This window comes from Punctularia strigosozonata (assembly GCF_000264995.1).
Source record: "Punctularia strigosozonata HHB-11173 SS5 unplaced genomic scaffold PUNSTscaffold_1, whole genome shotgun sequence".
NCBI lineage: Eukaryota > Fungi > Basidiomycota > Agaricomycetes > Corticiales > Punctulariaceae > Punctularia > Punctularia strigosozonata.
In genome coordinates, this window is record NW_006767433.1 from 798,153 (window position 1) to 824,572 (window position 26,420).

A 26,420-nucleotide genomic window follows, 5' to 3' on the forward strand; every position below is an offset into this window, starting at 1 on the left:
TTCTTTGCATCGCACGACGACCCAAGAAGCGAGCACCGAGCGAAGCTCGGTGCGCCGTCTTGGGCTCGAGGGAGACAATTGAAACTCCGCTCGCGTCTCGCTCTTCATCCCTCCGGACTCCCTCGTCAGTAGAGGTGGCCCACTAGGCAGCATCAGCACCCGCCCGCCCGCGTCCTGTAGGTGTTTACCGAAGTTCACTGACAACAACGCATCTCTACCAGCGAATCGTGGGTGAGCCTCTGGGCTCACCCTCGGATCGCGCCCAAGGACGGTCGGCCCCTGGGGGCCAACTGTCTTTCACCCAAACCCACGGGGAGATGTATTGTACATACGCAGAATACATTCTTTGCATCGCACGACGACCCAAGAATCAAGTTTTCGTACAATTCGACACTGATACTATGAATATACAAACGGGTGTCCCAGCGGACCGCAGAGCGCGTAGCCGCTCGATAGTACCGGTAAACGAAAGAAATACACAAAGTAGGAATGAACGAAGTACTTATGGCAATGCTTTGGGCGGATGAAAAGATGAAGCAAAACAGTCTAGCGCCGCCACTCGTTCTCGATATCCTCGAAATCCATCTTCTCGCGCTCGACGCTCATCAGCCTTGCATACTCGAGGAACAGCCTGTGCAAACAAGGGTCAAGTTGATCAGAATTACCGCGCCCTGTCACCCTCGCCAATCGCGGGGGACGCTCACCTGAACAAATACGCCGTCAGATCCTCCTTCCTCCACATCCTCCGCGTCCACTCCTTCCCGTGCTCCGCGATCCTCTTCGCCAACGCGTCCTTCTCCGCAACCTGAGCGTCCCCCCCGAGCCCGGTGAAAAACGCCATGACGTCCAGCACGTCCGAGTAGTCGTTCTGCACGGGCACGTAGTGCACCCACGACACCATCCGGCGCTCGAACCACGCCCGGCGCACCGTCGACCGGAGCACGACCGCGCCCGACGCCAAAAGACGCTTAAACCCGGCCTCCTGCTCCCCGCCGCCGTCCACGTCCATCGCGAACTTGTGCCTCGCCAGCTCGCGCGCGTCCATCGGCCGATCCGCGAACCGTACGTCCAACAGCCCGCCTCCCCCCGCCTCCACCTCGGCCGTGCCCCACCCCGTCGCGTTCGCGACCATCACAGCGCCGCCGCCGTCGCGGAGCTTGACCAGCCGCGCCCTCTGCGCCGCGCCGCACCACGCCTCGCCCGCGCACGCCGGCCCTCCCCTCCAAAAGAGCCTACCGTTCCCTTCATCATCCCTCGAGCCGTCCAGCTTCTCCTCCCACTCCACCGCGGGCACCTCGTCGTCCCCGCTGCCGGTCCCCTGATACCCGACGGCGACGACGTCCGCGTGCGCGCCCGTCGTCGCGCACGAGAACTGCGGCACGAGGCGCGGGTCCGGCAGCGCGGGCCCTTTCCCGTGCGCGAGGAAGGCGGAGTGCGAGGTGAGCAAGGACGGGTGCTGGCACGGGTCCGAGGCGCGGAGCGGGGCGTGCACGAACGCGCGCGTGCGGTTCGCGGTGGTGTTCAGAGGGGCTAGAGCGAAGGCGTCCGCGACGGCGCGCGCAGGAGACGTCGGCGCGCAGGCGGAGAGCCAGCCGATGTCCTCGTGCGGCGGCAGGTCGGCGATGTCCAGGTCTGCGCGTTTCGATAAAAAATCGAGCGTCAACGTTCCGTCTGCGAGGCGGGAATAAACGGGCGCGGGGAGAAAGGGGGGGGGGGGACCAAAAAACGTACATTTGCCCGCTTGTACGGTCTTCTTGGCCTCCTCCCGCAGTCGCCAGCTGGAGAGCAAGCTCGGTCCGTCGGCCGTGCTGAACACGGCCCTGAACGGCGGGATGAACTCCTGCACGTCCTTCAGCAGCGCGGTGATCTCGCGCGAGCCCCGGATCTGCTTCTCGAACGTCGCGTCGCCTGCAGGATATCGTTGTCAGCGATGGGCCTCCGCCACACCGACACAGATTTGAAAGAAGACTCACCAGGTCGGCCACGAAGCGTATCGTTGACGATGGTCACTCCGGCGCCCTTCCAGTTCCCGTATCGACCGAGCGTGTACGTGTCGGGCGCGGCCTCCCACGCGTATTGGATGTCTTGGAGCAGCTCCGGAGGTATCGCCCAGAAGGGCTCGAGGTCTTCGTGAATCTGGTCGTACTCGTCCGGGAGCAGCACGTCATGCGTCTCGACGTAGTCCCACCTGGTCCATACAAGGTCGTCAGAGGATGGAACCGGGGGTCGGGAGCGAGCGAGAGAGCAGGGGCGCCTCACCATCGGTCGAAGCCCTTCGGTGGTCGCCGCCCGTACCGGCGCTCGTACTCGGCCACAGCCTCGTCGAGACTCTTACTCTGCCGGTGCAACATGCCCTCCCACTCCCGCTCGGCGTTCTCGATGAGCTCGTATATCGGGTGTCGTCCCGCCGGGTTCGCGAGCACGACGCCGTTCTTGAGGTAATTGTGTGCGCTCGCCGAGGCGGCGGTGGAGGAAAGAGGCGTCTGCGCTTGCGCCCCCGTTTTGCGGCCCTTCCTGCTACCCGCGCCCTTCGCCTTCGCCTTCGCCTTCTTCTTGGGCTTGGCGCGCTCGAGCTCTTGCTTGTGCGGCCCGAGGCGCGAGAGTGGCCGGAGCGGCGGCTGCGTCCACGCCGGGCCCATCCGGACGTTGGAGTGATCGGACTGGAGGCCGGAGAGGACCTTGGGCGAGAGGGAGAAAGTGCCGGGCAGGCGCTCGAAGGCGAGCGAGACGGCGCGGTAGGCGGTGGCGAAGAGGAGGACGAAGTAGAGCGCGGAGAGGACGTGCCGCCGTGCGCGGCGCTTGGGCATGCCGACGACATCCTTGAGGGTGTGCGGCAGGCGGGCGAACTGGATCGGAGAGCGCGAGCGGGAGGGGGAGGGGGAGGGGGAGATGGAGGTGGAGGTGGACCGGGAGGATGGATCGGCGAGGAGGTCATCTTGGGAGGCTGGGCGCGCGCGCCGTAAGTCGAGAGGGGAGGATAGGAACCTGGAATGACCAGAGGGGCGGACCATCGTTGGCGACCGGGACATAACGCCCTGCTGGTCGTTGGTGGTAGTGGTGGTAAAGGAAAGGAAGGTGGGGCGGATCAAGCCAACGAACGGGAAGGGCGCAGCCTTAGGGCTGGTGATTAGGATAGGAGGTGGGCGATCGGTCGGCGACGCGGTTATAGGAGGCTGGCTTGAGTGCTCTCTCTGCGGAGGCGAATGGTATGTCTTAGATCTCTCTCTCCAGAACGGAGCAGGCGGACAGCTGTAGGGCGCGGCCCATGCATGTGGAAGCGGAGAAGAGCTGGCGAATAATAAGGTGATCGGCCTGCGAAGGCAGTCCTCCATTGCTCTTCCCTGCAGCGCGGTGGTTTCACTGTAATATTGGACCCGATGCCGTGATCATTCTTCGCCAAAGGCGCAGTGCAGAAAGACCGGCTAGCAGCCTAGAGACATCTGCAGTATACTCCTCGTTACCTCCTCACGTTGGTGTGTACGAACAAGCCAAGGCAGGAACCGCGTCGGCCAGTGCGTTCAGAACGGGCAAGAGGCTAAAAGAGGAAGAGAGGGTCGGGACGACGATTGGGGAAGCATCCGCGACACCGCCACCCTGCGGATCAAATCTTCTTACGGCCACCGACGTCACCGCAAGTCCTCGGCTCGTCGGCAGCGTTCAATAAGTGCTGATAGTGATTTTGGAAGAATTGGCTGCCTGCACTGAACAGAGGTCATGAAAATCACCGATTGACTCGCCCGATGCTGTGAGCTGGGGGCGAGAAGCAAGAGTTCGTCTAGTACTGCAGTCTCATAGTTGGTTTCGCTGTCATTGGTGACGTTCTGGTTCACTCGAATGTAACTTATCTGTGCAGGATCAAACTGCGCGATGCTGTTACGTAAAGACGCTTCGTACGTACAGTAACGCGTTCAATGGAAAGTGATGGCAGAAGGGCGGGAGAGCGTGTCTGGTCGAATAATAACGAGTTTGTAATAGCCAGCAGGGAGGAGACTTTCGTCGAGTTGAAGAAACGGCTCGCGTGCAGATTTATTCCAAAGTTCCGTTTCGCCGCAGCATGACTAGATCACAAAGGATGAAATGGAGATGAATGTATACGTGACACAGTCATACGAGCGCAAGATCGTGAAAATCGGGAGACAATCAGGTGTGCACCATCGCAGGACCACCGTTAGAGGCCCCTCCTGCGGATCTGCGAGCCGCGGCGCTTGCGCGACGCAACGGCCTTCGCAGCTTGGCAGCGCTCGCCGTCCGCCGACACCTCATAGCCATTGCGGCAAGTTTCTGTACGTCCGCAAGATCAGCTTCGAGTGTAACCTCGTGAACCCTCGAGGCGACTCACTGATATGGCATTCGCCCTTAAAGCAGCTCACTTCGTCCACCTGCGGGATCGCGCTGCAGTCCCGTCCACCGTCCAACGAGCGCACGCCGTCGAGGCCGCCTCCGCTGGTGACGCACCCTCCGCACTGCTCGAGGTTCATCGACGTGTTGATGCACTCGTATCTCGCCACGGCCCCATTCTTGTAAACCGGGCACGAGCTCTGGCCCCGCGCGCATGAGCCGGTGCGAGGGCGAAGCGGGGCACGCTTGCGCGTTCCGCCGGTGGGCGTGGCAGGGTCAGCTGTCGTGGTGGCTGAGAAAAATTCTCGTGAGCGAAGATTCGAATAAGAAACGGGAGTGGAAATCGCTTACGGCAAGTGCCGGTGGAGGTGTCCTGGTCGCAAGTGGCGACAGCGCCGGCTTGCGCAGTGCACTGCTCGACGTCGGTCGCGCCGGGGTCGGAGTACCCTTATGCAAAGCTTCCCTCGGCGGGACAGATCGTGCACGACGTCTGGCCCGTCTGATCCTGGTAGAAGCCGGAGCAGCAGGTGCAGCACGACGTTGCGCCGTATCGGTCGCTGAACGAACCCTGCAGTACCGGAATCAGTTTCGTATTCGACGCGCTGTACAGGAGGAGGGTGCTCACCGCTGCACAGTCGTTGCAGCTCGTCGCTCCAGTCTGATCCTGGAATTGGCCCGGCGCGCACGATTGAGGGGCGGTCTCGCCTTCGCTGGGGCAGGAGGAGCTAAAGCGAGGAAGGACGACATGAGGAAACACGTCGGCCGCGGTGGGAAAGGGTGCTTACCCCGCAGGACATGTGGTACATTCAGTGCTTCCGGTGTCCGAACTGTACGAGCCCGCGGGACAGATGGTCTCTGCTGTCGCAGCGTCGCTGGGGACATAGTAGCCTGCATCAGCGCCCATGCAAAAGGTCGAGCCGGCCTCTGACGATGTGGACCATGAGTTCGCGAGGATAACAGAGGATGAAGATGGACTCACGATCTTGGTACGCCCCGGCGGTGCACGAAGTGCATGGTTCCTGGCCCGTTTGGCTGTAACTTCCAGGTTGACACTCTTGAGCCAATGCGGAGGGCAACATCGCAAGCAAGGCTAGGGTCAGGCTTAGGGAACGTCCACGAGGCTGCATGATTGTGGGATAATGGATGGATGAGTTAAGGGATGGTTAGCAAGGAAGAAGTGAGCGGGTCTTCATAGACTCACGAACAACGCAACAGGGGCTCGACGGATGTGCTTCAGGAGGAAGGCATGAGGTATATTATCCGCATCCCTTCAGACATCCACGGAATGAGGCGCAATGAGGTATGTCCTGCAAGCTGGAGCATCCATAGATGGTGATGGCTGGGTATATCCGCTCCGCGTTGATCGTTGAGGGTCGCGGGTCGCGATAGTGGTCGAGGCAGGCAATGAAGGATACTCTAAGCGTATCTTGTCGGCCTTGTAGTACCATGAATTGGTTACATTTTAAGACTGGGCGGTGGCGGAAATCTGACCCCACGCTCGAGCAGTGCTCGAGCTCGCGCCCTTCGCGCCTCTTCGCGCCCACCCTCGGGCGACCGTGATTTCCCTTGCACGATGACACGATGGCCGCGTCTCTCTTGTCCGTCTCTCGGGGCTGAACATCCAATGCTCCAGATATATGAATGATCGCATTGCTCGTTCACTCACACCGTCTTTATGACTGCGGGCTAGCGCAATACGTGTCTTCAGCGTGAGCTCATACTCGGTGAAAACTGCATACAGAGGGATCACTATCTTCTGCCGCGGTACGCTCTTGGGAGGCAAGATACGAGCACCAGCGTAGATCTTGTATCAGTTAAATCCGTCGGACTCTGCGCGACCGTTTCGGCTTGAAGGTTGAGAACTTAGGGCGGTGAGTTCACCACTGGCCATGGATGCATCGCAAAACTCTGCTATTCCGGCCCCGATTTGTTCCCAAGAAGTATGTCCGGCATCTCTACTTGTGGTGTCCATCGTACAACATATGCCATCATGAATTGCCTGCGCGGTTGAACCTGGAGTGATCGCCTATGGACCGCACTCCGATGTCCGTGAGATGGGGACCTACGTCAATTGTTTGGATTGTGCAAGTGGGAGACGTACTTGCCACCATCCATCAGACCTTACTCAGCAGGCTACCATCGAGCTTTGTCATCTGTGCGCTGACTGATCGTCCGGCTATTCAGTGTTTTCGCGCATGGAAAGGGCAGGGAGTATATCTATGTCCATAGCTGCCCTCATCCGCCCTCACTAACGATATCTGTTGTAGACACTTATGGCGCCGAAGCTGTTTCTGTACGCCCCTGTTGTGCTTGCGAGATATCATACTCACAATAGACGCAGCACGGGTACTACAGGCTATATCGGAGGCACCGTCCTCGACACGTTGATCAAAGCCCATCCGGATTGGTCTTACACCGTGCTCCTCCGTAACGTGCCTGCTATTTTTGCAGAACGCTACCCCCACGTTCGTATCGTTCACGGAGACTATAGCAGCGCCGACGTCATTTTGGCGGCCGCGTCGCAAGCCGATATCGTCATCCGTGAGTAAGAATTCACCTTGCTACCTGTATAGGTCTGATAGTCGTATTTTTGTGACCGCAGATAGCGGCAACTCCGATGACGAACCCAGCATCAAAGCTATCATCGCTGGCTTGCTGACCCGCAATGAGGCATCCTACTTGATCCACCTTAGCGGCACGGGCATCATAGACGACTGGATCGAGGGGACGCACCTAGGGGAATTCAACCCAAAGGTCTGGTCCGACATCGACGACATCGACGCTATTACTTCCATGAGAGACGATGCACTTCACCGGAATGTCGACAAGATCATCCAGGAGGCCGCGGTCGCCCACCCGGACAAGTTGAAGACGGCAATCATTTGCCCTCCCTGCATCTGCGGCAAAGGGCGCGGCCCCGGCCGCACGCAGAGCGTACTCCTTCCCGTGCTTCGCACCGAGTCTTTGAGACGCGGCGCCCCCTTCTACTATGGGTCCGGCGCCAACATGCGTAACTGGGTTCACCTCGACGACCTCATGCAGGTCTACCTCAAACTTGTAGAGGCCGCCGCGGCGAAGGGCGGTAATGCCACGTGGGGTAAAGAGGTATGTCTTCCCTGATCTGTCACTTTATCGAGTGGCGATACCAATCTCGTCAGGGCTACTACTTCACCACCACACACGAGACGTCTCATCTCGAGCTCGCTGTGGAGGTTGGCAAGATTCTCCATGCTAAGGGTCTCATCTCGAGCCCCGACCCTATACAGATTTCTCTTGATGAGGTCGACAGTCTGCTCCCCGACTGGGGCATTCCGCGCCTCGGTCGGTACGTGATAGCAGGCAACTCCAGAACTCAACCCGATCGCGCCACGAAGTTCTTGAACTTCAAGCCGACGGGGCGCACTGTTTGGGAGGATTTCGAAGCCGATATGGAGGGCAGCGGAGACTCACTGTCTTCAGCTGCGGTTCGCGGAATGGCTGCGGCCCGCCAGTAGGACGGGCTGAGGAGCTCCTCTAATGCTTAATATGCGATACATGATATTACTGTATGACGCGTTACCATGCGATGCTCGTTATCGTATGGTATGGATTGGCGAGGCACGGAGATACTGGAGTTCCGACATTAAGTACGATATGTAGTCCAAAATAATCGTTTCATGAAGTTGATTGTCCACACATGCACGCATGTCGAACACCGATGGACTGCGCGCTCATAATCATGGTCGTCGGAAACGTCGCATGCTTTGAGTGCCCGATCGCCACGCAGTGCAGATGCCATTGATCCGTTCGACCCGAGCGAGATCATGACCTTTCTACTATTCTACGTGAAGCTGATGGTTGTTTTCTCATTCGATATCATACGCGGCGCTTAGGATGGACTCCCGAATTTCGACAACATACACGGACTTCAAGAGATTCCATGCGGCAATCACGAAACTTGGGCAAGAGGTCTTGTCGTACCGTCAAGAAGGACTGCGACACACGATGCGGATATACTGCTGGCCGACGTCCTTGCTTGCCGGAAGAGTGGCGCACTTTGTCATTAAACATCTCCAGCAGCACCGGGATTATGAAGCTGCCCGCGGAGGAGCTCCGCATCGAAACCCGCAAGAAGAGGATGCGGTCGGTCTAGGTCGATCCGGACTGGGGGAGAAAGCGCGGCGTGAACCCGCATCTCACGAGGTTCGCGAACGCCATCAAAACGGCAGCGCGCCTGATAGATATTCGGATGTGTTTGCTAATTTCGAACATTTGGATGCGGGGAAGGCAAGACATGCCGAGCGCACATCCTTAGGGGGTTGAGTGTTCAGCCCGACCAATATTCTATACAACAAAGTCCAGTGAAATATACATTTTGTTATGTGCAAGATCGTATCAAACCAAGGCCCCATAAGACATCTCAGCGCGATTGTTGCTCATCAGTCGCGCATATTCGAGCATCAACCTGAGGGAAAGAATGTCAGTACAGAATGTCGCATCGCAGTAAAGATGTCCACTTGCCTGAACATGTACGCCGTCACGTCCTCCCGTCTCCACATGGTTTGGCTCCAGACTTTGCCGGCATCGGCGATCTTGCGCGCGAGCTCATCGTGGCCAGCGTCGCCGTTCACGCCGCCACGGAAGAAGGCCATGATGTCGAGTAAGTCGGAGTAGTCGTTTTGGACCGGAACGTAATGTACCCAGGGCACAATGCGCTCGGTGAACCACTCGGGGTAGACGGACGACTTCAAAACCATCGCGTTGCTAGTGATCAGTCGCTTGAACCTCGACGACCAGCCATTGCCATCGACCTGAAGGGATGACGATGGTCAGCCGTCGTCGCGGATGGTATAGGATGAAGGCACACTCACGTCCATGACGTATTTGTACCGGCTCGCCTCCTTCAAGCTCATGCTGCCGCGCCAGTCGAACTTCTGGTCAAGCTCGTCGCACATCTCCTTATCGCACTGCATCGGGCTGCCGGAGAAATGCACGTCCATCATAGAGTCGTCGATGGTCGACCGCGAGACCTGTGTAACGTTCCAGTGCGCGTGGTCATCGGCGGCGATCCTGCGGGTCTCCTTCCAGAGTCGGCTGGTGCGGGACGTCGCTGGCGGCTCGCGCAGGAGTGCGACGGTGCCGGTCCGGTTCTCGCTGAGGGCGACGAGGCGCTGTCTCTGGGACTGGTAGCATCGCTCCTCATCTGAGCAGTACACGCCGGTGTTGCTCCCGCGCCAGAGAAGTCGACCCTGGCGCCCTTCCTCCGTCGCCTCCTTCTGGTCCCACGTCAGGTCGTTCTCGCCGAGGTCCTCAATCCAGTTGAACGGCGTCGCGGGGCGAATGTCGCCGTGGAGCAAGGACGAGCTGTAGCTAAACTGGGGCGCGAAGACGATGTCCGGCAGAGGGGGGCCGATGGGGTGAGGCAGGAACTCGCCGTGGGTGTCGACAATGGAAGGGTGAAGGCAGGGATCCATGGCCTTGATGTGGCTATGAATGAACGTCCGGTTGCGGTTCGGGATGGCGAGGTTCGGGGGGAGCCGTGATTGATTCCCGGTCCGGGGCGGGCCCTTACGCGCGGGTGAGGTGGGCGGACACGCCGTGAACCAGCCGACGTTCTCCAAAGAAGGGAGATGGTTAAGGTCCAAGTCTTTCGAACACCTCGTCAGCCGCGACGTCTGTGAGATAGATGGAAAGTAAAAGACAACACGCACATTTGCCTTGAGCGACGGCCTTGCGAGCCTCCTCCTTCATCTGCCAGTTCGACAACAAATTCGGGCCATCGTGCGGGCTGAAGACGGCGCGGAAAGGCGGGATGAACTCCTCGATGGGTTCAAGGACCTCCATCATCTGGAACGCGCCATCGAGGTACAGATCATGATTCGTGTTCTCGTGGAAGCTCGTTTTGAGGATGTCGATGTACCCGTGCCTGTTCTTGCCGATCGTGTACGTCTCCTTGTGAGCCTCGTGCGCGGCCTGCGCGGCACGGAGCTGCTTGGGAGAGATCGCCCAGAAGTGCGCGAGGTCGCGGTCTATCTGGTCGTACTCGTCGGGGAGCATGACGTTGTTGGCCTGGACGTAATCCCACCTACGACAAGTATCCCGTTAGCTCTGCGGATCCCTACACTCGGTCCGGATGAGGACGGACCAGTGGTCAAAACCCTTCGGAGGGAGACGCCCGTAGCGCCGTTTATACTCCAACACCGCCTCTTGGAGAGAACGGCTCTGGCGCTTCAACATCGTGTCCCATTTGTGTTCCGCTTTCTCGATGAGCTCGTGGATCGGATGGGTACCGTTAGGGTTCGCCACGAGGAGCCCGTCAGTGCGATACTGGTGGTTGTCGGCCGCTGCGTATATATGGGTATCAATGTCGATGGTCATGTCAGAGATCGATTGCTGGCGGATCGTACCTGGGCGGGCCTCGACTTTTGGCCTCGCGACAAACGGAACGCCAGTCTCCACCGACCCATGCGTCGATAAAGTCGCGGTCGCGGTTTTAACCAACCCGACAAGTGGGTGGACTGGAGGTTGAGAGGTGGTATGGTTGAAGGGGGCCATCCAGGTATAGAGTACGCCGATGAGTAGAATTGTAACCAGCGCCCGGCGTCGAAGCCATCGTCTGTAGGGTGGCGACTGTAATCGCCACGAGTAGACGTTGACGAGACGCGACACCCGCAACGGCAGGGACGCGGTAAGCCGAGAGGACATTGAACCAGACATTGGAAGGCAGAATGTGCTGTGGGTGAACTGACGGGTGAGGATGAACAAGAGTCGCGAAATGAGGGTTCAGTCGCGATGGACAGAGATATATAGCAGACCGGCGCGGATGGCGGCGAAATGCCGCATCCGCCGATCGTTCTCAACGGACCGTCTAGGGGGCGGAACGACTTGAGGTAGGCGACCCGGCGACGGCGGCGCTGTCTCCTATGAAGAAGGGACCGGAGTGTCCAGAGTTAGTGGGGCAGTTGAGGGAAGCAATCATGCAACGAGATGGGCATGAACTTACCACATCAAGTACCCCAGAGCAGTATGACACAGGTTCGGCGGATTGATCTGTATGCGAAACACCATTAAACCATGTCGTTCGCTACTGTATCTCGCTCGCTTCCGCCACACGTGACGGCAGGAACGACCGAAACGAGCTGAAACCAAGGCGGAAGTGATCGAAACAGACTCGCAGATTACACGCCGTGCAACGTATTGCCTAGATAGTCGTACCCATGGCATGCAGCATGGGCGTAAAGGGTGCGGTCATAAACGTTCGTAGCAGAAGTACTTCAGCTTGAAGGGCGATGCATCAGTCCATCCACGGCGCCGCCGCTTGTGAACAGATGCGGTCGTAGACATCGCATATAGCCAAAGCAATGCAGATGAAACCTCTTGCATCGCGTAGAAGAATGACAGAGTAGTACTCGTGCATTCATGCGGCTAAGTCGCGATGGTACATGGATATCACCATCGAGTCGCAGAGACCAGAGACCCGGGGCTAACACAGTGAAATTGGTGGGCACCATTCACGTGATGTTTCACGGTCGTCCTCTCCTGCCCCACCCCGTCACCGCCGCCGATGACAACTGCAGCAGCCTCACCGCAATCTAATGACCTTCGGTTGATTCTCACTATTGGACCTCGCCACCGGGTCACCATGAACGGAGTTGATTGTGGTGTCGATTCATGGTTATACGCACAACGCATTATCAGGGCTTGAATGAACTGCAAGCTGCAGCGTTGAGCACATTGTATATCGCCAGTAATGCAGCGATGAAAGGGGACTGTACGACATCGCAGATTGCGGGAGTGGCTATGGCCCGATAACGACTTCTTCACTATGGTCCACAACCCGCTCCTTTCGCGTCGGAGAACTCGGAGCCCAGTCATCTTAGCATCATCCCACCTGACTCGTGTCCAATCCTGGGGAAGCGAGGAAGCACGTACCTCGGTGCAATCTTGAGGTGGGTATGTATCCATGTTACTCTTTGCCTTCCTCCAACACGACACTCGCTGACCACTAATCCCAGTCATATACATTAGATGGGCAAATTCTACGACGCCATCCCCGACCATCTCATATCGTGGATCCGGAAACAGGAGCTGTTCTGGGTCGCAACGGCCCCACTATCTCCCCATGGGCATGTCAATGTCTCGCCCAAGGGCTTGAAAGGTTGTTTCCACGTCGAAAGCCCCAATGAAGGTACGGGCCGTCGTCAATCCATGGGGCAGAGCCTATTCATGATCAGTGTCCCCTTGTCAGTGTGGTATGAGGATATGACTGGGTCAGGTGGGTCTGCACCCCTTGATATCGCGACGTGAAACGTTGTACTGAGCCGACGCTGCACGCTCTTAGGAAGCGAGACAGCTGCGCACGTCCGGGAGAACGGCCGAATTACGATCATGTTCAGCGCCTTCGAGGGCGCGGCTATGATCCTGCGCCTCTTCGGGACCGCCGTCGTCCACGAATTCGGCACGTCCGAGTACAACCGGCGGATCGACCTCTCCTCCCGCACACCCGGCTCACGGGCCGTCGTCGAGATCAGGGTGCACAAAGTCGGCACGGTGGGTTTTATCTCGCTTCAAGTCGCCTGTCCGTTTTCTGTAATGCTGAAAACGCATTCGTGGATGTTACAGTCGTGTGGCTACGCGGTACCGATCTACACCTTCCAAAAACACCGCACAGCGCTGCTCAACTTCGCCTACAAGCGGGAGAATAAGGACCTCGCTTTTGATGGCGGCGGAGTCGCGGAGAAGGACGGCGCAAAGACGATCCGCCTCCAAGATGGCGAGCTGGAAGCGATCTGCGCGGACGGGCTGAAGGCGTACTGGAACGATAATAACATTGCGAGCATGGACGGCTTACCCGCGTTCGACAAATGTTATAAGAGCGCCCAGCCGGTGACGCACGCCCCGATCGAGGAGCCGAAGCGGAAGCTTGACACGAAGGAGGCCTTCGCCAACCTCGATGCCGAAGCGGACAACCAACTATCCAAGGCTCGCCCGGCCATCGAACGAGATGTATCACTCATCACGCTAGGATTTATGGTTGGCCTCTGCACCACCGCCATAGCGAGCCGTTTCGCATCAAAATTACATTTTGTCTAGGTTTTACTGCGCCGAACGTGTATGTATCCCTTGTACACCATGTAGTTTCTACGCCTCGCACGAACGTCCCTTGGATAGCAACATGAACTGTCCAAAGCGAATAATGATAAGCAAATCGCACCGCGCTGTGCCTTCACCACCTCGTGATATCTGCCTCAGCCTCCCCGAACACGCTCGTCTTTTTTATGTCGAAGCCCTCTTCCGGCTGCTCTTCGGTCTCCGCGCCAGATGCGTATAGCCCCGGGAACTCCCTCTTCAAGAATCTGAGAATATGCCCGTTGATCTGCTCGAACTCGAGCAAGAACCCGTCATGGCCGTCAGGGGACTGGATCACCACCAGCTCCGCGCCGGGAATGTGCGCCGCGATCTCGCGCTGCTCGCTGATGGTGAACAATCCGTCAGTCTGGATGCCGATGACGAGCGCCCGGGGCGGAAGCGTCGCGAGCACCTCGGCCAGCGCTACGTTCTCGTCCTCGGCGGACGACCGACCCCGCGCGACGTCGTGCGTGTCCATCTTGCGCGTGATCGCGATGTAGCAGTTCGCGTCGAAGCGCGCGACGAACTTGTCGCCCTGGTACCGGAGGTACGACTGCGCGGAGAAGATCGGCTTGGACGATGAGGGCGTCGCCGCGCGCGAGCCCGTGCTGTTCAGGCTTGTCGGGCCCTCGCCGAGCGCAGGCGTGCGCGGCTTGGGGTTGCGTAGCCCATCATTGTGCGCCGCGAGCGCCTCGTCCGCTGGCGTGGCGGGGGACAGGGGCGGCGTGATTATCCCCGCCTCGCGGTTGACCGGTAGCTTCTGCGGCTTGCGGCCGAACCGGCTCTCGAAAGAGTCGCGCGAGCGGTAGGTGAGGAGTGCGGCCATGCGCGCCGCGGCGAGACCCGAAGCCGGCTGGGCGATGTAGTATCCGTCATCGTAGCCCGGGTCGCTGTAGATGCTCTGCCGTTGGGCTTCGCCCCAGGAGATGCACCACGCCGAGTGCCGGGCTGAGGTCGCGATCGGGATGATATGCTTGATGTAGCCGGGATGGGTACAGAGCGGCCATTCGAGAACGGCCATGCCACCCATGGACCCGCCTATCGCGACGGCAACGGAAGAAACGCCGAGCGAATCAAGGACGAGTTTGTGCAGTCTGGAAAGGCACTCGGTCGGTGAAAACGGGTCACATTGGGACAAGATGAGGAAAGGCGCACCGGACATCGTCGCGAATGGAGGTGAGAGGAAACTCGGGCCCATATGGTTTGCCCGTTTCCGGGTTTGTGGTGACCGGTGACGCAGAGCCATAGGGTGACCCGGTAACGTTTGCGCAGAATATGAAGTATTTGCTGGGATCGAATGCCTTGCCACGACCCATCAAAGGACCCCACCTTGTATCATGCGTCAGTCCAGGAAGCATAGAGATCCAGGTGACACACATACCAGTCCTCGACGTCTGCGCTCCCAGTAAACGCATGACATATGATCATCACATTGTCCCTCGACTCGTTCAGCTTGCCCCATGTCTTGTATGCAATAGGCACTTCGTACAGCGTCCTTCCGCACTCGAAATCGAAAGCTGGAACCACATGGATTGACTGCTCTATGAGCTCGGAAATCGAGGACATGATATCGTGCTAAAGTGTAGGAAGGAGACCCGATCGTTGTCAGGATGCGTTCAAATTTCCCGCAGGTGAGAACAAATGTTCGTTTTCACAGCTCTGAGTCAAGATGAAAGTGCAGAAAGCCCGACGGATTGCACCACTCCCAGCCAGTGCGGAAGGAGTCATGTTGCGACGAAATCTCCGCGTAATCGTTGACCGCAGCTCAACCATACTTTCTCACGCGTCTTCTTCCTTTGACGGCGATCTCGCAAGGCTTTGGGTCGCGCTTGCCTCCTGAATAATTGGCGCTCACAATGTGCCTTTTGTGCAAGCCGGTAGACTCCAGAATACAGGCGTCCGTCTGTATCCAATGCCTGTCAGATTGAGCGTGATCATAAGCACATGGAGTACGATCGCCCTTCTTGGCAGAGCTCCTTCAGCTTGGCGGACGCCGAACATCAGCAGTCGGGATTGCATACAATGTCACACAGAGGCAAGCAATGTCTAAGTCGAAAGATTTGTTAGTTGATTCTAACTTATATGTGGTTTACTAGGATACTTGCACTTGCGAACAGCAGACGAGCTGCGGGGGAAGTTCATCCGAGCTCTGAGGCGCAGCTCGAACGGTAGCAAGACTGGAAGCACGGGCTGGTCAGTAACCAACAATGTAGCATTAAGATATCTAGCTTACATGGCTGCGACGGCAATAGTAGCGAATAAAAGCTTCATGACTATAGAAACAGGTGCAGTGCTTGACAGGCGTGGATATCCGGACAACGTCCGTCCTTATAGCCTGTATGAAGTCCTCCGCCGTGCACGCACATGTACATGATCATTGCACGAAGCGCAGTGTGTAGCGTCAGGCGTCGCCGAATGGGTCTCATTCCCCGTCATACTCAATCCTCAATCTCGAGGAATGATGACGTATGGCAGACATCCGAGTCGGTCTCAAACATTCCGTCGATCACGCTTGTTTTGGATCGCCCCGTAACGCAGTGCTTCTCAATTCGAGTTCTCAGTCAAGCAGAAACTCGTGAGTCAAGCTAGCTCCTACGAACGTGATATTCGATACCGAGGATGGTATTGAGGATCATGTATGGTAGGTGAACGACTGAAGTTACCACTTGTCTACAAGACTACGACCGCCTCCGTGCGAGCTCTCCGGAATCAACAGCTTGTATCGCAGGCAATGTCGCATATTGGGAAGCAGTCACTGGTTAATATCCGGTCAGGGCCTGTCCATTCGCTACCGCCGTCTTTCAATAACTCACACTTGGGAGCAACACAGCACCTTCGGTATAGGCGTTGGCCAGGCCGTGGCAGCCGCTTGCGCCGTGGCAATGCTAAAGAGACGATGGTACGCATTAGCCTATCAAGGGCGTTGAAGCCGAACTGCCGGAGACTCACCACGCAAGGGCGCTAACAGCGAGGAAGAGCTTTGTGTTGTATATCATTGCGTGGTGAGCGATGACCTGCTTCTGTGCACCCTCGCAAAGCGATACTTATACGATATTGCACACACGCAGGTGACAAGGCTGCGATCATTCCTAGGGAAGTCCTGCATAATACACGGTTGGAAATCCGCGTTTTCGCCCCGCCTGCTTGGGTTTAGGCTGTTCATTGACGGGTCAACGGGACGGCAGTGCCAGGCACATCAACGCGCACGGCCACCTACGTTACGTATCCTCGGATTTACGACAGGCAGCGGACGCGGTCGTAATGATCCGTTCACGTATCCCGGGCCGCAAGACTCGTTCAGGCCGCAAAAGACCCTTTCTTCGCCAGTCATCCGATAGACCTCTGCGATGCTATCATGCGGAGAGCAAGCGCGGGAGGCTCGAGGTCTTCACCGAGCCCGAGATGTACGGTCTCCGACAGTCTCCGGACGATGCGTACCTTTGGTTATTGCACAATGTTGCCGGCTGACGACGGCACGTTCGTGAGGTACGCAGCGCCGTGGCATACGGACTCGATAGGTTCCGTGTTTGCCGGAGCGCAGCCGTCCGCTCAGCCTGGAGCTTGGTACTACGTCTGTTGGATAGACCGAGCATCATATGCGACAGCGCCCGAGTTTCCACGGTCACGCACTACTACGAGGAACCCCATATACTAGCGTTTTTCTCCAATATTGTCGAGAATACTCTTAATGAATTACGAGAGAGGCTCAGGCTGCCGTAGACCCATTGAAAGAAACTACGAGGCTGTTGTTACCGGCGCGGTTATGACATGTCGAGCGCCCATGAGCGCCTTTATGCTGGGAATACAGTATACAGCATATCGTGCCCTATCGCACCCCTCGACATAAAGATAGGATCCTCTGTCGACCTGGACCGCAACAAATTGAGGAAGTCCAGACCTTGATCCCGTCCTATTCCATCGCACAACTTGGAGATTCTTATCGGCATTTCCATGATGTACACAACATCGTACAACTTCGCCCGCTCATGATCAAGGAAGCAATATCATCGCTGGCGGTCATTCCAAGGCACTACAAATTTCAATACTCATACAGCGCTATAAAGGAGACAAAGCATTCCCGTCACGGGAAAGCACACCCGGTGCAAGCACCAGAGAAGTCTACGACGTCCGCCGTAGCCGTGGCAGGATAACAACAGGCTTCTTATTAATACACCTATCATTTTCTCGATGCCGAACTCGACAGTTGTGTCGCCACCGTTCACATGCTATACCCAGACTTCGCAGAAGCTACTCCACTCGCCTTAACCGCCGCACTGAGCTCGTTCGCGAAAGCGGCGGTGATAGAGTCGATGTCCGTCGTGACGCTCACCAGGTCGAAGCCTTGCTCGAATCGTTTGGCCGATTGTTCGCCAGTCAGACCTGTCCATCAGATGAATGTGAGGAGTGTAGTTCTGTAGCATTGAGACTGGTTATACAACGCACAAAATATGGCTGCGAGCTTGCCGGCGGATTTGGCAGCGGCCAAGATCCGCGCGATGGCATCTTCGTGCTCCTGGGAACCGAACTCGACGCCCATCGAGAGCGCAAGATCAAACGGTCCGATCTGTCCAATCAATGTTCGCGTCCCACAAATGGCATCAATCAACAACGCCGACTTTTGAGCCAGGTGCGCACGCGCTCACAAATGCGATATCGATCCCTTCCTTGCAAATCGCTTCCACGTCCCTCAATGAATCCGGGTGTTCGATCTGTACTGCAATCAGCGTCTCGGCATCCGCTGCGGCACGGTACTGGGCTCCAAGGGCACCGGCGGCGTGGGTGAACATTGGCCCGAATCCACGGACACCGTTCGGCGGGTACTTGCACGCCGCGACGACCTTGCGGACGATGTCGAGCGAGTTTACCATGGGCACAACGATGCCGTGCGCGCCCGCGTCGAGGGCTCGCTTGATCATCCAGGGTTCGTCACCCGGGATGCGAATGAAGGGCGAGACACCGCGATCTGCGATCGTGTTCGCTAGATCGTAGTACTTTTCATCTAACGGAGAGGGCCTTAGTCGGAATGCGAGGCAAGAACGGTGGCGGACGAGAACAATGGGGAAGATCGCGTCAAAACGACACAAACCTGTGATGAGGCCGTGTTCTGGACGAAACCGGATTTGGCGTCAGCCTGATGAACAATGGAGCGAGAAGATTTGCCAATGACCGCCGTCAATCACCACCCATGAGACACCATCGGTATTAGCGATCGTACGCGCGACGACGGTGCTCGGGATGGTGAGCCATGCGCCTGCCGCCTTCTTCCCTTCTGACTGTCGACAGCGAAGGCGCGGAGTTCTTCAGCCACGGAATACGGGATGAGACGAAGGATCGCCGGCGGTGCTCACCCTCAAAGCATCGCGTATTGGTATCGTCAATCCCATCTTCCTCTCTGTTGACGTGGATGTCAGCGATAACGAACCCGAGCGGTGGGATCCCTCGTTTGTCGTGCTATGTATGCTCCATGAACCCGGCGGACGCACGCCCGGACCCCCGGGCGAAGGCCTGAACGGCTCCCCGCTGCACGGATTCGCACCTCCCCGGTATGGCGGTCCGAGTAGCCCGCGGCGAACTGGTGGAGTCGATATCATCGTCGCTACCCTCGGCGTCCAAGTCTGCAGAAGACGGCCATGACTTCGATCGTTCCAGATCACCGCTGGTTGGACATTGGCTCTTCCAAGCAGCATCGCGGCTAATGTACGCGAGCGTATAGGGGTCGTAATCGCTAGTACACAAAATCCATTGTGATAGAAGACCCATTAACGCATGCGCAGGAGAAGAAACTGCAATCGAACGTGAAAGAGCACAGGTCACGAGATCAATTATATTACATAATATTGACACCACCTGCTCGGCCGCCGAATTGCAAGAAGTACTTATGTAGTATTCGAACGATGTTCTTGACTGTGCCCGCTGAGATACCTCTGAATGGCAATTTCCCAAATTGTCTCCGTTGGCCCAGGATCGCGGCTATTGCAAACACCGACGGAAGTATCGACGTTCGGGGCGCTGCTGAATCTCGGATCAGCGAATATTATTTTCATCGGATTGCTTATATTTCTCTGTCAATTTGTAGGCACCAGCATGAAGTATTTGTCGGACGGGTCGGCAGTGAGCTGCTTCGTTCGCGGACGCCGACGAGGACATGGAACGTGACGCCACTGGCATCACATCGCCCCCCTTCCGGTGGAACATGCGACCTCCTTTACTACCGTTCACATGAACTTGTTCTAGGCCCAGCTTGGATGCGACATGAGTACGTTCCCGTGAGCCTCTTCGGAAAAGCGATAGGTTGCTATCATTGGTACGGGGTGGACGCCGTCGAGTCGATCTCCATCCTCGCGGCCTCGTGCTCGCTGGTCGACGTCGCGAGTGACATGTTGGATGTAAAGAGCGCTAGCTGCGATCTGCGCGGAGGGGTTGATAACGTAAACCAGGCAGTCCACGAATAAGAACCCGTTCACCGCCACGAGAGGTGCTGGAGGGAGTGACGATAGCCTCCTCACCTGGTCCTCTCCCGCAATTTCTCGAGCATTTCTATCACTCGATCCTGATCGGCGATGCTCAGCTCGCCGCCTGGAAGACCGTTGGCAGTATCCTTCGCTTTCAGAAGGGCATCCTTGAAGTCTTTGGTCTTCGCGCGCGATGGGGTCTCAGTACGCGAAACGGATCAGAACGCCGTAAAGCGCAAACACGCACAGCTTGGAGGAGCGCCTGCCGCGTCTGCGGATTATTGATACCCTCTGCCCGTTGAGTGATCTCCAGCACGTCCGCCAACTTGGCTAAGATACCGTCGAACGCGGATGTCGGAAGAGTATTCGTCATCTCGGGCCCGCGCCCTGGAATCTCAGGCTGTCCGGTGATAACTTCGTGATAAGTGCGCGTCGTCGACGTCGATGTCAGACAGGACAGCGCGTGGAACTAGACGGCTGCAGAAAATACAGACCCAGCGTATTCGGATCAGCCCAAGTGCGACCGCGAGGGAAGGTGGAAAAGCGACCCAGGAGGGGCTTGGTGGCGATGTAGTGGCTTGATTAATGCCTTGAGATAACTCCGCCCCTCAGTCTAATCTGTGACCTGCGTCGGCGTCCTGAAGCATTTTCATCCATAGCCTCACTAAGTGAGACAAGGGCTAGCATGCGCGATCGTCCCGCTATTCGGAAAAGAGGGGTACACTCATCGCCCGGCGTTCATCCAATCGCAGGTTGTCGATCACGCTGGGAGTAGCGACGGATGCAAAGTTCGTTTTCATGGCCAGTGGTATGAGGGAATACAATCGTGTCCATTATAACTACTAATCGTGTTTGAAGCGTCGAAGATAGGAGATTACAAAATGCCAATGCCAAGAAAATTGCTACATAGTGTCCGTCCCGGCGACATATGGCGCGCCATAGATACAAGCTAGCAGATACTGAGTATAACTTACGGGTACAGATGAGGGGCCAATACTATAGGTAGGTCGTACAGCGGGGGCAGGAAGGGGTATAGGCCCGCGGATGGAGCGATGCGATTAGGTGAGGATAGTGTGACCGAGGTCGGGGTACGGCATGCCGGCGAGGTCCGGGGCGAACGCGTCCAGCTGCGGCGGGAGCTCGCGATGGACAACGTCGCCGGGCGACGTGAAGTGGAAGTAATTTGTCGGCTCCGGACCCCATGGTCCGGGCATGGGTCCGGCGACGTCTGTCAGATAAGCGGTCGTGTCGAGCCCACATGCCACCGTAGGGGAATCGTAGTCGGATTCGTCGAACGACGAGGAGCGTGATATGGCGATTTGCGGCCTCATGGACAACGCAACGTCGTGGTGATGGTACGGGAGCATCATGTCGCGCACTTGCGCCTCCGCCAGCGGATGGTCGGGGCTGAGGACGGGGGTGGTGGGCGGCGAGGAGAGCGAAGTCGTCGGTGAGACTGGCGAGGCTTCCAATCCTCCGGCTAAGATTTGCAGACCGTCGGCCTGATGCTCCATCGGTTGGAGGTGGATCCACTAGACGACGCTTGAGTCAGAAACAATTCGTCGAAGGGGACGGAGAGTTGCTCACATATTTGTGGAGGATCTTTTTGAGAGCCTCCTCGAGTCGCGTCCACGGGAAGACCTTGACGTCCTTTTCGATACTTCTGGGCTTCGGCATGGGGTAATCCACTATTTGCTGGAACAATCGACTCATCCCCGACTTATGCTTCGACACGGTAGTGGGGTGGATGTACTCGAGGTTTCTGAAACGAATCGCGTGAGTAAAGTCGTAACAGCCGTCGACGATAAGCCAGCTCACCTGCGGATCCTGTTTTTCTCGTCGACCTCAAACTCGACACCAATCAAGAATTCGAGCAGGCGGATCAAATCCACCGACGTGACGCAATATGCGCCCTTGTCCGCGCGGTAGATGCACGATATGATGTCTCGGTCGGTGGGCTGGCGGAGACCGAGCGACTGCTCGGTGTCGTAGTCCTGCTGGCTGAACGGCTGGCAGCGGACGGTGAGAGAGGTGCCGTCGAAAACCCGGGTGAAATGGACGAGGCGGCGCCCAGCCTGAATTTCCGAAGTGTCCCACGCCTCGTTCATCTCCGTCAAGGAGTTGGAGAACGCGAGGGGCGTCCATGTTTGAGGGAGGACCGACGTCGTCGTCGTCGTCTCCGGCGGGGCCAAGTGCTCCTGCGACCGGACATTACGGAGTCCCGGGCTGACGGCACGACGAGCGCGGGCGGACGACGATGCGTGGCGCTTCTTGCGAGAGTCGCGCGATGAAGGCCGGTACTCTTGGTCAAAGTCGTCATACGTTGGCGACGGGGTGGGGCGTGCATAGGGAGTGATGTTACGTGGGCGGGTGCGAGTTCCGCGAAGGACAGACGAGCCGGAAGACGACGATGTGACAATATGGAGGGCGGGCCTTGCGTCGGAGGAAGGGAGCAACAGGCCACAATCACCCCTGTCCAGAAGCTCCCCGTCGTGCGACATGACCTCGACAAAGAGGCGGGTCCCGCGACACAGAGAGAGGGGTGCGCTTGCGGTGAGAGTCCAGCAGGTCCCTCCGATGGTATTCTGGACAAGGGACGTGTCCAGCGACGAGATTCCTCCAAGGACCAGCCGCGCGAAGACGGCTGTAGGCCCGGTGTTGAAGATATCGACGGTTGCGGTGATCGAGACCTTGTCGCCGTGCGCGACCGCGGAATGGTGCATCACGGAGATCATCTGGCCGGGCGGGGGAGTCATGGTGGGCTTCCGGCAACCAAAAGCTGGTCTTTTTGAATGCACGTCCCGAAGTCCAAGCCGATCGGGGGTGGGAGAACGGACCAATGGCGGGGCATGCTTCTACGCACGGGCTACTGCATTTGGATACCGCGAGGGTCCTCTAATAAAAATGGGCAATAATCTGGGCACGAAAATAACGGCACGATGTGTTGAGATTTTTCAGGTCACGTAATCGGCTGGATGCGTACCGAGCCCCTATGCCGTACCCCCGGCGAAGCTGGCCATACAGGTGCCCACAGGAAGGTGCTTATAATTAAATCGCAAGGATTGCCGACCGAAGTTGCCCAAATCGGTAGGTAGAGGATGCATATCTCGATAGTGGCAGCGTAGCTCGAAGAAGCGCTGTGTAATCTATCGCCATCCTGAGATTAGTTCTCCGATCATGATCGGTAGCAGGCACAGCTCATCATGCCATATCGCGATACGCGCTATGCATCCGGAGAATCAACCTTACCCGAATCGGGCGAATCGCGCGTCTCGACAAGCCTTCTGCTCCGAGAGCATCACCCATTCCGGGGTGTAGCACAAGCTCCGGCACGCGGCGCCGTATGCCTCTTCGAAGAGGCCGCGGCTAGAACAGCTCTTGCGTCAACAGCGGGCGTAGCGTACCCGTACCAACGATTTCGAACCATCATGTACAGATCGTCGCTCATCGAAGAAGTCGTTGAAAGACCGACAAGCCCACAAATGGCCCGCCGGAGTCGGAATCTTAACGAGGCCTAGGCGGGTCCTATGATAGATAACCGTCATGCCCATTTTATCAGGCGGTGGCTGAACAGGCACCGGAAATTCTATGGCGCAACGTTATTCGAGCGCAAATCGAGAAACGCGGTCAAAGTGGAGGCGAGCGACTCACGTACGCACGGCGCGGCAGGGGCGTTTGGGTGATCTTGAGGGTCGTCTTGTGCTACTCTGGCCCCGTGAATTAGCGGTGAATGCTGCCGGCCCGGGAGGCCCAATCCCGCAGTAAGGGGCTAGCGGACGAGGAGCTCCTAAACCTATGTTGATCGATCCATCCAGAAGACGACGCGCCAGACGGCGCTGTCAAAGAATGGTGGACAATGTGATATGCAGTCCGAGACTTCTCCGGAGTCGTAATGCTCATCCTGTTGACAGGGATCCTAATGGAGGCCATAAAGTGAAACAGAAATACGCAGCTGAATATCTTGGTGGCTGAGACCGGGCCACGTGTTTATCAGCACACGTGACCCAACGTCATCAGATATCGATCTTGAGCTTGGCGGAAGCTCGAGTGCATGCTTCACCCTCGGAGATGAATGCGCGCGGACGACGCCTCGTGAGGGCTGCGTCGACCAAACGGACGAGGTCAATCCACTCACTTACATCGAGTCACAGTGAAGAACGTAACATAGAAGTAACGATAATTCTTGCGAAGGTTGAAGGTAATTGAACGTGCGTCAAACATGTCATTCATGTCGAACCCTGTGCCGTTTGCTCCTCAGCGGAGACTCATATACACAAAGGTTCACACTTATCCACTCACTCACAAGGTTACACGCTCTCGCTCCTTGAACCGCCCACAATGCCCATAGTCATTCTTTTCAAGACCCTCCTTTCACTATTCCTCATCATATCAATATGGGCTTGCCTACTGATACTGGTGGCCCTCGGATCCGTCTACTGTACGGTCTCCACCATCAGGACGATTCTTCTCTCTATGCCTCGATCTGGTTCAGAAAGCGCTCTACTCGTCAGGGATAAGGCGGCTGGTCCCGTACGTGGTTATGGGGTTATACCGATCACGGGCGGGGCGCATACAGCTTCATCGTTGAGCCAGTGGATAACCACCCGATATGCTGGCGGAGAGCCGTCTGTGCGCCCGGAACCGCTCGGTCTTCTCGGATGTACTCCTGGAGCGCGCCTGGACGACTTTCAAACCCGAGATCGAATTCTACGATCCGCTCCGGCCAAAGATGATCTACACCCCGTATCAGCACATCCATCAGAATCGAGACTTATCTCAGCATCCGCGTCCCTGCCAGTCTACTTGTTTCCCGAGTCCATAGACAAGCTACAGCTCGATGATCAGCTGCAGCAGGCGACACCGGACAGACTGCGCGCGCACCTCATCACCTTGGCAAGAAACCACAACTCGACGGTCCTCGCGTCGCCGCCTCGCAGTTCGAATCCAGGCTCTGGCTCCACGGAGTATCTGCCCACCCGCCAGGTTTCCCAGTCTCGCCGTGTCCCTCTCGCTCGTCGTCCAGTCTCGCTCCAGGTGCTGCATGAACACGCTCGTGTGGCCGGCTTCCAGTCTCTGGCGTCACCGAACCCGTCCATGTCGCCAGAAATGCACGCTGGCGTACCACGTGGACCCAGTCGTTTGCCTCTGCGATCCTTCTCGCTGCCTGCTTCTCCGCTGCTGGCTGATGCCCAGTCTACGACCACGGGTGAAACAGCAAGTACAACGTCGACGACGCCCCGTACCGAATGCGCCGTCTCTGTTTTCCTGCACGACGAATATAGCATCCCCCGAGAACCGTATGTCGAGCAGAAGAAGCGCCGCTTGCGGCCACTATCGCTGGCTTCCCTTCATCCGATCTCCCCGCCGATGTAGGCGCACATTTTTAGCGCGTTTATTCTTCTTTGGATCAATGAAATGGTTTCACTGCTGGTGATCTTGCTGCTGGTTGTACGAGTGTCTCTGCTTCCTGGTTCGAATGACGAGCAGGCAATCAAGATCGTCGAAGGGCTCGAAGACGAAGCTAGCTGCCTGCGGGGTGAAACACGCTAATGATATCATAAAGAAGTCTGTTGAGGCTCGTTGAGCAGCCTTCGTCGTGCTCTTCCATAGTGCGACGTTCTTTTCGAGCGAGTCCGAGGAAAGAACCACCTCCTGTCTCGGGCTCGACGCTTCTGCTGTGCTGGGTTCGCAGGGGTCCCGTTCGGAGAGTGCACATCCTCGACGGCGCCTAGCAAGTCTTCTGGAGCGGATCATTAGCAGTTATTGAGGATGTCCAGCTCGGAAACGGATGATCATTGACGGAACACGGACGTCGGGAACATGGAACGCGTTCAACGGAACAATAAAAAAATGCGTCACGATCACGTGATGAGCAGGAGAACGCGGCAGTCTTGGGTGCCTTCCCGCCAAGCCGCCGCGACACAACGATTCCGAGTTTCAGTCGACGACGCACGCTTTCGCGTCGAATGACTCGACGAGCCATCAATGTTGCCGGGATGACCTGTGGGTAAGCATAGATAAATCCGATCACTATGCAAGGGATTGAACTGCGCAACATCTATCACCCGCTGGCAGCACTGGACGATATGCATACGTTCATTGACCGCGCAAGCGACTATAGTCGCAGTACTGTTTGCAGCTCAGCACGACCGAACGCGTGGTGACGCTGACAGCCGACTATAAGGCTGTTGAGCGTGTACCGGTTGTTGTTCTCGTCATAGATACGTTTGAGCTGGGAGATTCTCAAGCACGTTCTCCAGGTCATCGATCAACAACAATCGTAATCCTACAATGATCATATCGCATTAAGATTTCGTAGTCATGTTTAATGCGCAATCAGTTATACATAACACGAGCGCACTCTCGTACCCGTGAGCAGTTGTAGATACGCCCGGATCTCGCTTCATGGGATTCTTCATGGAGCCGCATGCTACCGCCGTGACGCCGCCCTTCTGGAAGAGAGCTATATTACCTGTCTTCTTCTTCTTCAGCTCCCGCGGCATCCTGAAGAGAGAGAGCGAT

At 57.2% G+C, this 26,420-nt stretch overlaps 10 protein-coding genes across 10 annotated transcripts; 3 read left to right on the forward strand and 7 right to left on the reverse strand.

The window, feature by feature from the left end:
• Positions 1 to 546: 546 nt before the first annotated feature.
• On the reverse strand, positions 547 to 2,639 carry PUNSTDRAFT_59402 (uncharacterized protein; the record flags this gene model as incomplete). The annotated part of the gene is made up of 5 exons (XM_007378201.1): positions 547 to 631; positions 705 to 1,632; positions 1,732 to 1,908; positions 1,986 to 2,188; positions 2,260 to 2,639. The coding sequence occupies 5 exons, from the start codon at positions 2,637 to 2,639 to the stop codon at positions 547 to 549; spliced, it is 1,773 nt and encodes a 590-aa protein (XP_007378263.1).
• Positions 2,640 to 4,168: 1,529 nt separating this feature from the next.
• Positions 4,169 to 5,417, reverse strand: PUNSTDRAFT_57408 (uncharacterized protein; the record flags this gene model as incomplete). The annotated part of the gene is made up of 7 exons (XM_007378202.1): positions 4,169 to 4,281; positions 4,340 to 4,618; positions 4,690 to 4,785; positions 4,813 to 4,906; positions 4,964 to 5,063; positions 5,124 to 5,262; positions 5,318 to 5,417. 7 exons carry the CDS (start codon positions 5,415 to 5,417, stop codon positions 4,169 to 4,171), a joined length of 921 nt encoding a protein of 306 aa, XP_007378264.1.
• Positions 5,418 to 6,611: 1,194 nt separating this feature from the next.
• PUNSTDRAFT_139919 (nucleoside-diphosphate-sugar epimerase) lies at positions 6,612 to 7,933 on the forward strand (the record flags this gene model as incomplete). The annotated part of the gene is made up of 4 exons (XM_007378203.1): positions 6,612 to 6,631; positions 6,680 to 6,879; positions 6,941 to 7,443; positions 7,497 to 7,933. 4 exons carry the CDS (start codon positions 6,612 to 6,614, stop codon positions 7,830 to 7,832), a joined length of 1,059 nt encoding a protein of 352 aa, XP_007378265.1. The 3' UTR covers positions 7,833 to 7,933.
• Positions 7,934 to 8,681: 748 nt separating this feature from the next.
• PUNSTDRAFT_94372 (uncharacterized protein) lies at positions 8,682 to 10,695 on the reverse strand (the record flags this gene model as incomplete). Its single annotated transcript, XM_007378204.1, has 5 exons — positions 8,682 to 8,782; positions 8,839 to 9,128; positions 9,189 to 9,964; positions 10,029 to 10,402; positions 10,463 to 10,695. 5 exons carry the CDS (start codon positions 10,693 to 10,695, stop codon positions 8,713 to 8,715), a joined length of 1,743 nt encoding a protein of 580 aa, XP_007378266.1. The 3' UTR covers positions 8,682 to 8,712.
• A 1,632-nt stretch (positions 10,696 to 12,327) lies between these two features.
• Positions 12,328 to 15,105, reverse strand: PUNSTDRAFT_48347 (homoserine O-acetyltransferase). The gene is made up of 6 exons (XM_007378205.1): positions 14,828 to 15,105; positions 14,605 to 14,775; positions 12,940 to 14,543; positions 12,659 to 12,867; positions 12,566 to 12,592; positions 12,328 to 12,505 (listed from the first exon to the last, which is right to left on the reverse strand). The coding sequence occupies exons 1-3, from the start codon at positions 15,010 to 15,012 to the stop codon at positions 13,544 to 13,546; spliced, it is 1,356 nt and encodes a 451-aa protein (XP_007378267.1). The 5' UTR covers positions 15,013 to 15,105; the 3' UTR covers positions 12,328 to 12,505; positions 12,566 to 12,592; positions 12,659 to 12,867; positions 12,940 to 13,543.
• Positions 15,106 to 15,258: 153 nt separating this feature from the next.
• PUNSTDRAFT_48348 (uncharacterized protein) lies at positions 15,259 to 16,412 on the forward strand. The gene is made up of 5 exons (XM_007378206.1): positions 15,259 to 15,481; positions 15,543 to 15,639; positions 15,699 to 16,021; positions 16,092 to 16,215; positions 16,277 to 16,412. The coding sequence occupies exons 3-5, from the start codon at positions 15,811 to 15,813 to the stop codon at positions 16,371 to 16,373; spliced, it is 432 nt and encodes a 143-aa protein (XP_007378268.1). The 5' UTR covers positions 15,259 to 15,481; positions 15,543 to 15,639; positions 15,699 to 15,810; the 3' UTR covers positions 16,374 to 16,412.
• Positions 16,413 to 17,472: 1,060 nt separating this feature from the next.
• On the reverse strand, positions 17,473 to 19,203 carry PUNSTDRAFT_48349 (Phosphoenolpyruvate/pyruvate domain-containing protein). The gene is made up of 6 exons (XM_007378207.1): positions 18,795 to 19,203; positions 18,614 to 18,719; positions 18,533 to 18,550; positions 18,090 to 18,445; positions 17,890 to 18,010; positions 17,473 to 17,826 (listed from the first exon to the last, which is right to left on the reverse strand). The coding sequence occupies exons 1-6, from the start codon at positions 18,828 to 18,830 to the stop codon at positions 17,666 to 17,668; spliced, it is 798 nt and encodes a 265-aa protein (XP_007378269.1). The 5' UTR covers positions 18,831 to 19,203; the 3' UTR covers positions 17,473 to 17,665.
• A 745-nt stretch (positions 19,204 to 19,948) lies between these two features.
• PUNSTDRAFT_58941 (uncharacterized protein) lies at positions 19,949 to 20,271 on the reverse strand (the record flags this gene model as incomplete). Its single annotated transcript, XM_007378208.1, has 2 exons — positions 19,949 to 20,080; positions 20,146 to 20,271. The coding sequence occupies 2 exons, from the start codon at positions 20,269 to 20,271 to the stop codon at positions 19,949 to 19,951; spliced, it is 258 nt and encodes an 85-aa protein (XP_007378270.1).
• Positions 20,272 to 21,446: 1,175 nt separating this feature from the next.
• Positions 21,447 to 22,006, reverse strand: PUNSTDRAFT_56958 (uncharacterized protein; the record flags this gene model as incomplete). Its single annotated transcript, XM_007378209.1, has 2 exons — positions 21,447 to 21,660; positions 21,717 to 22,006. 2 exons carry the CDS (start codon positions 22,004 to 22,006, stop codon positions 21,447 to 21,449), a joined length of 504 nt encoding a protein of 167 aa, XP_007378271.1.
• Positions 22,007 to 24,236: 2,230 nt separating this feature from the next.
• Positions 24,237 to 25,271, forward strand: PUNSTDRAFT_129043 (uncharacterized protein; the record flags this gene model as incomplete). Its single annotated transcript, XM_007378210.1, has 1 exon — positions 24,237 to 25,271. One exon carries the CDS (start codon positions 24,237 to 24,239, stop codon positions 25,269 to 25,271), a length of 1,035 nt encoding a protein of 344 aa, XP_007378272.1.
• Positions 25,272 to 26,420: the final 1,149 nt, after the last annotated feature.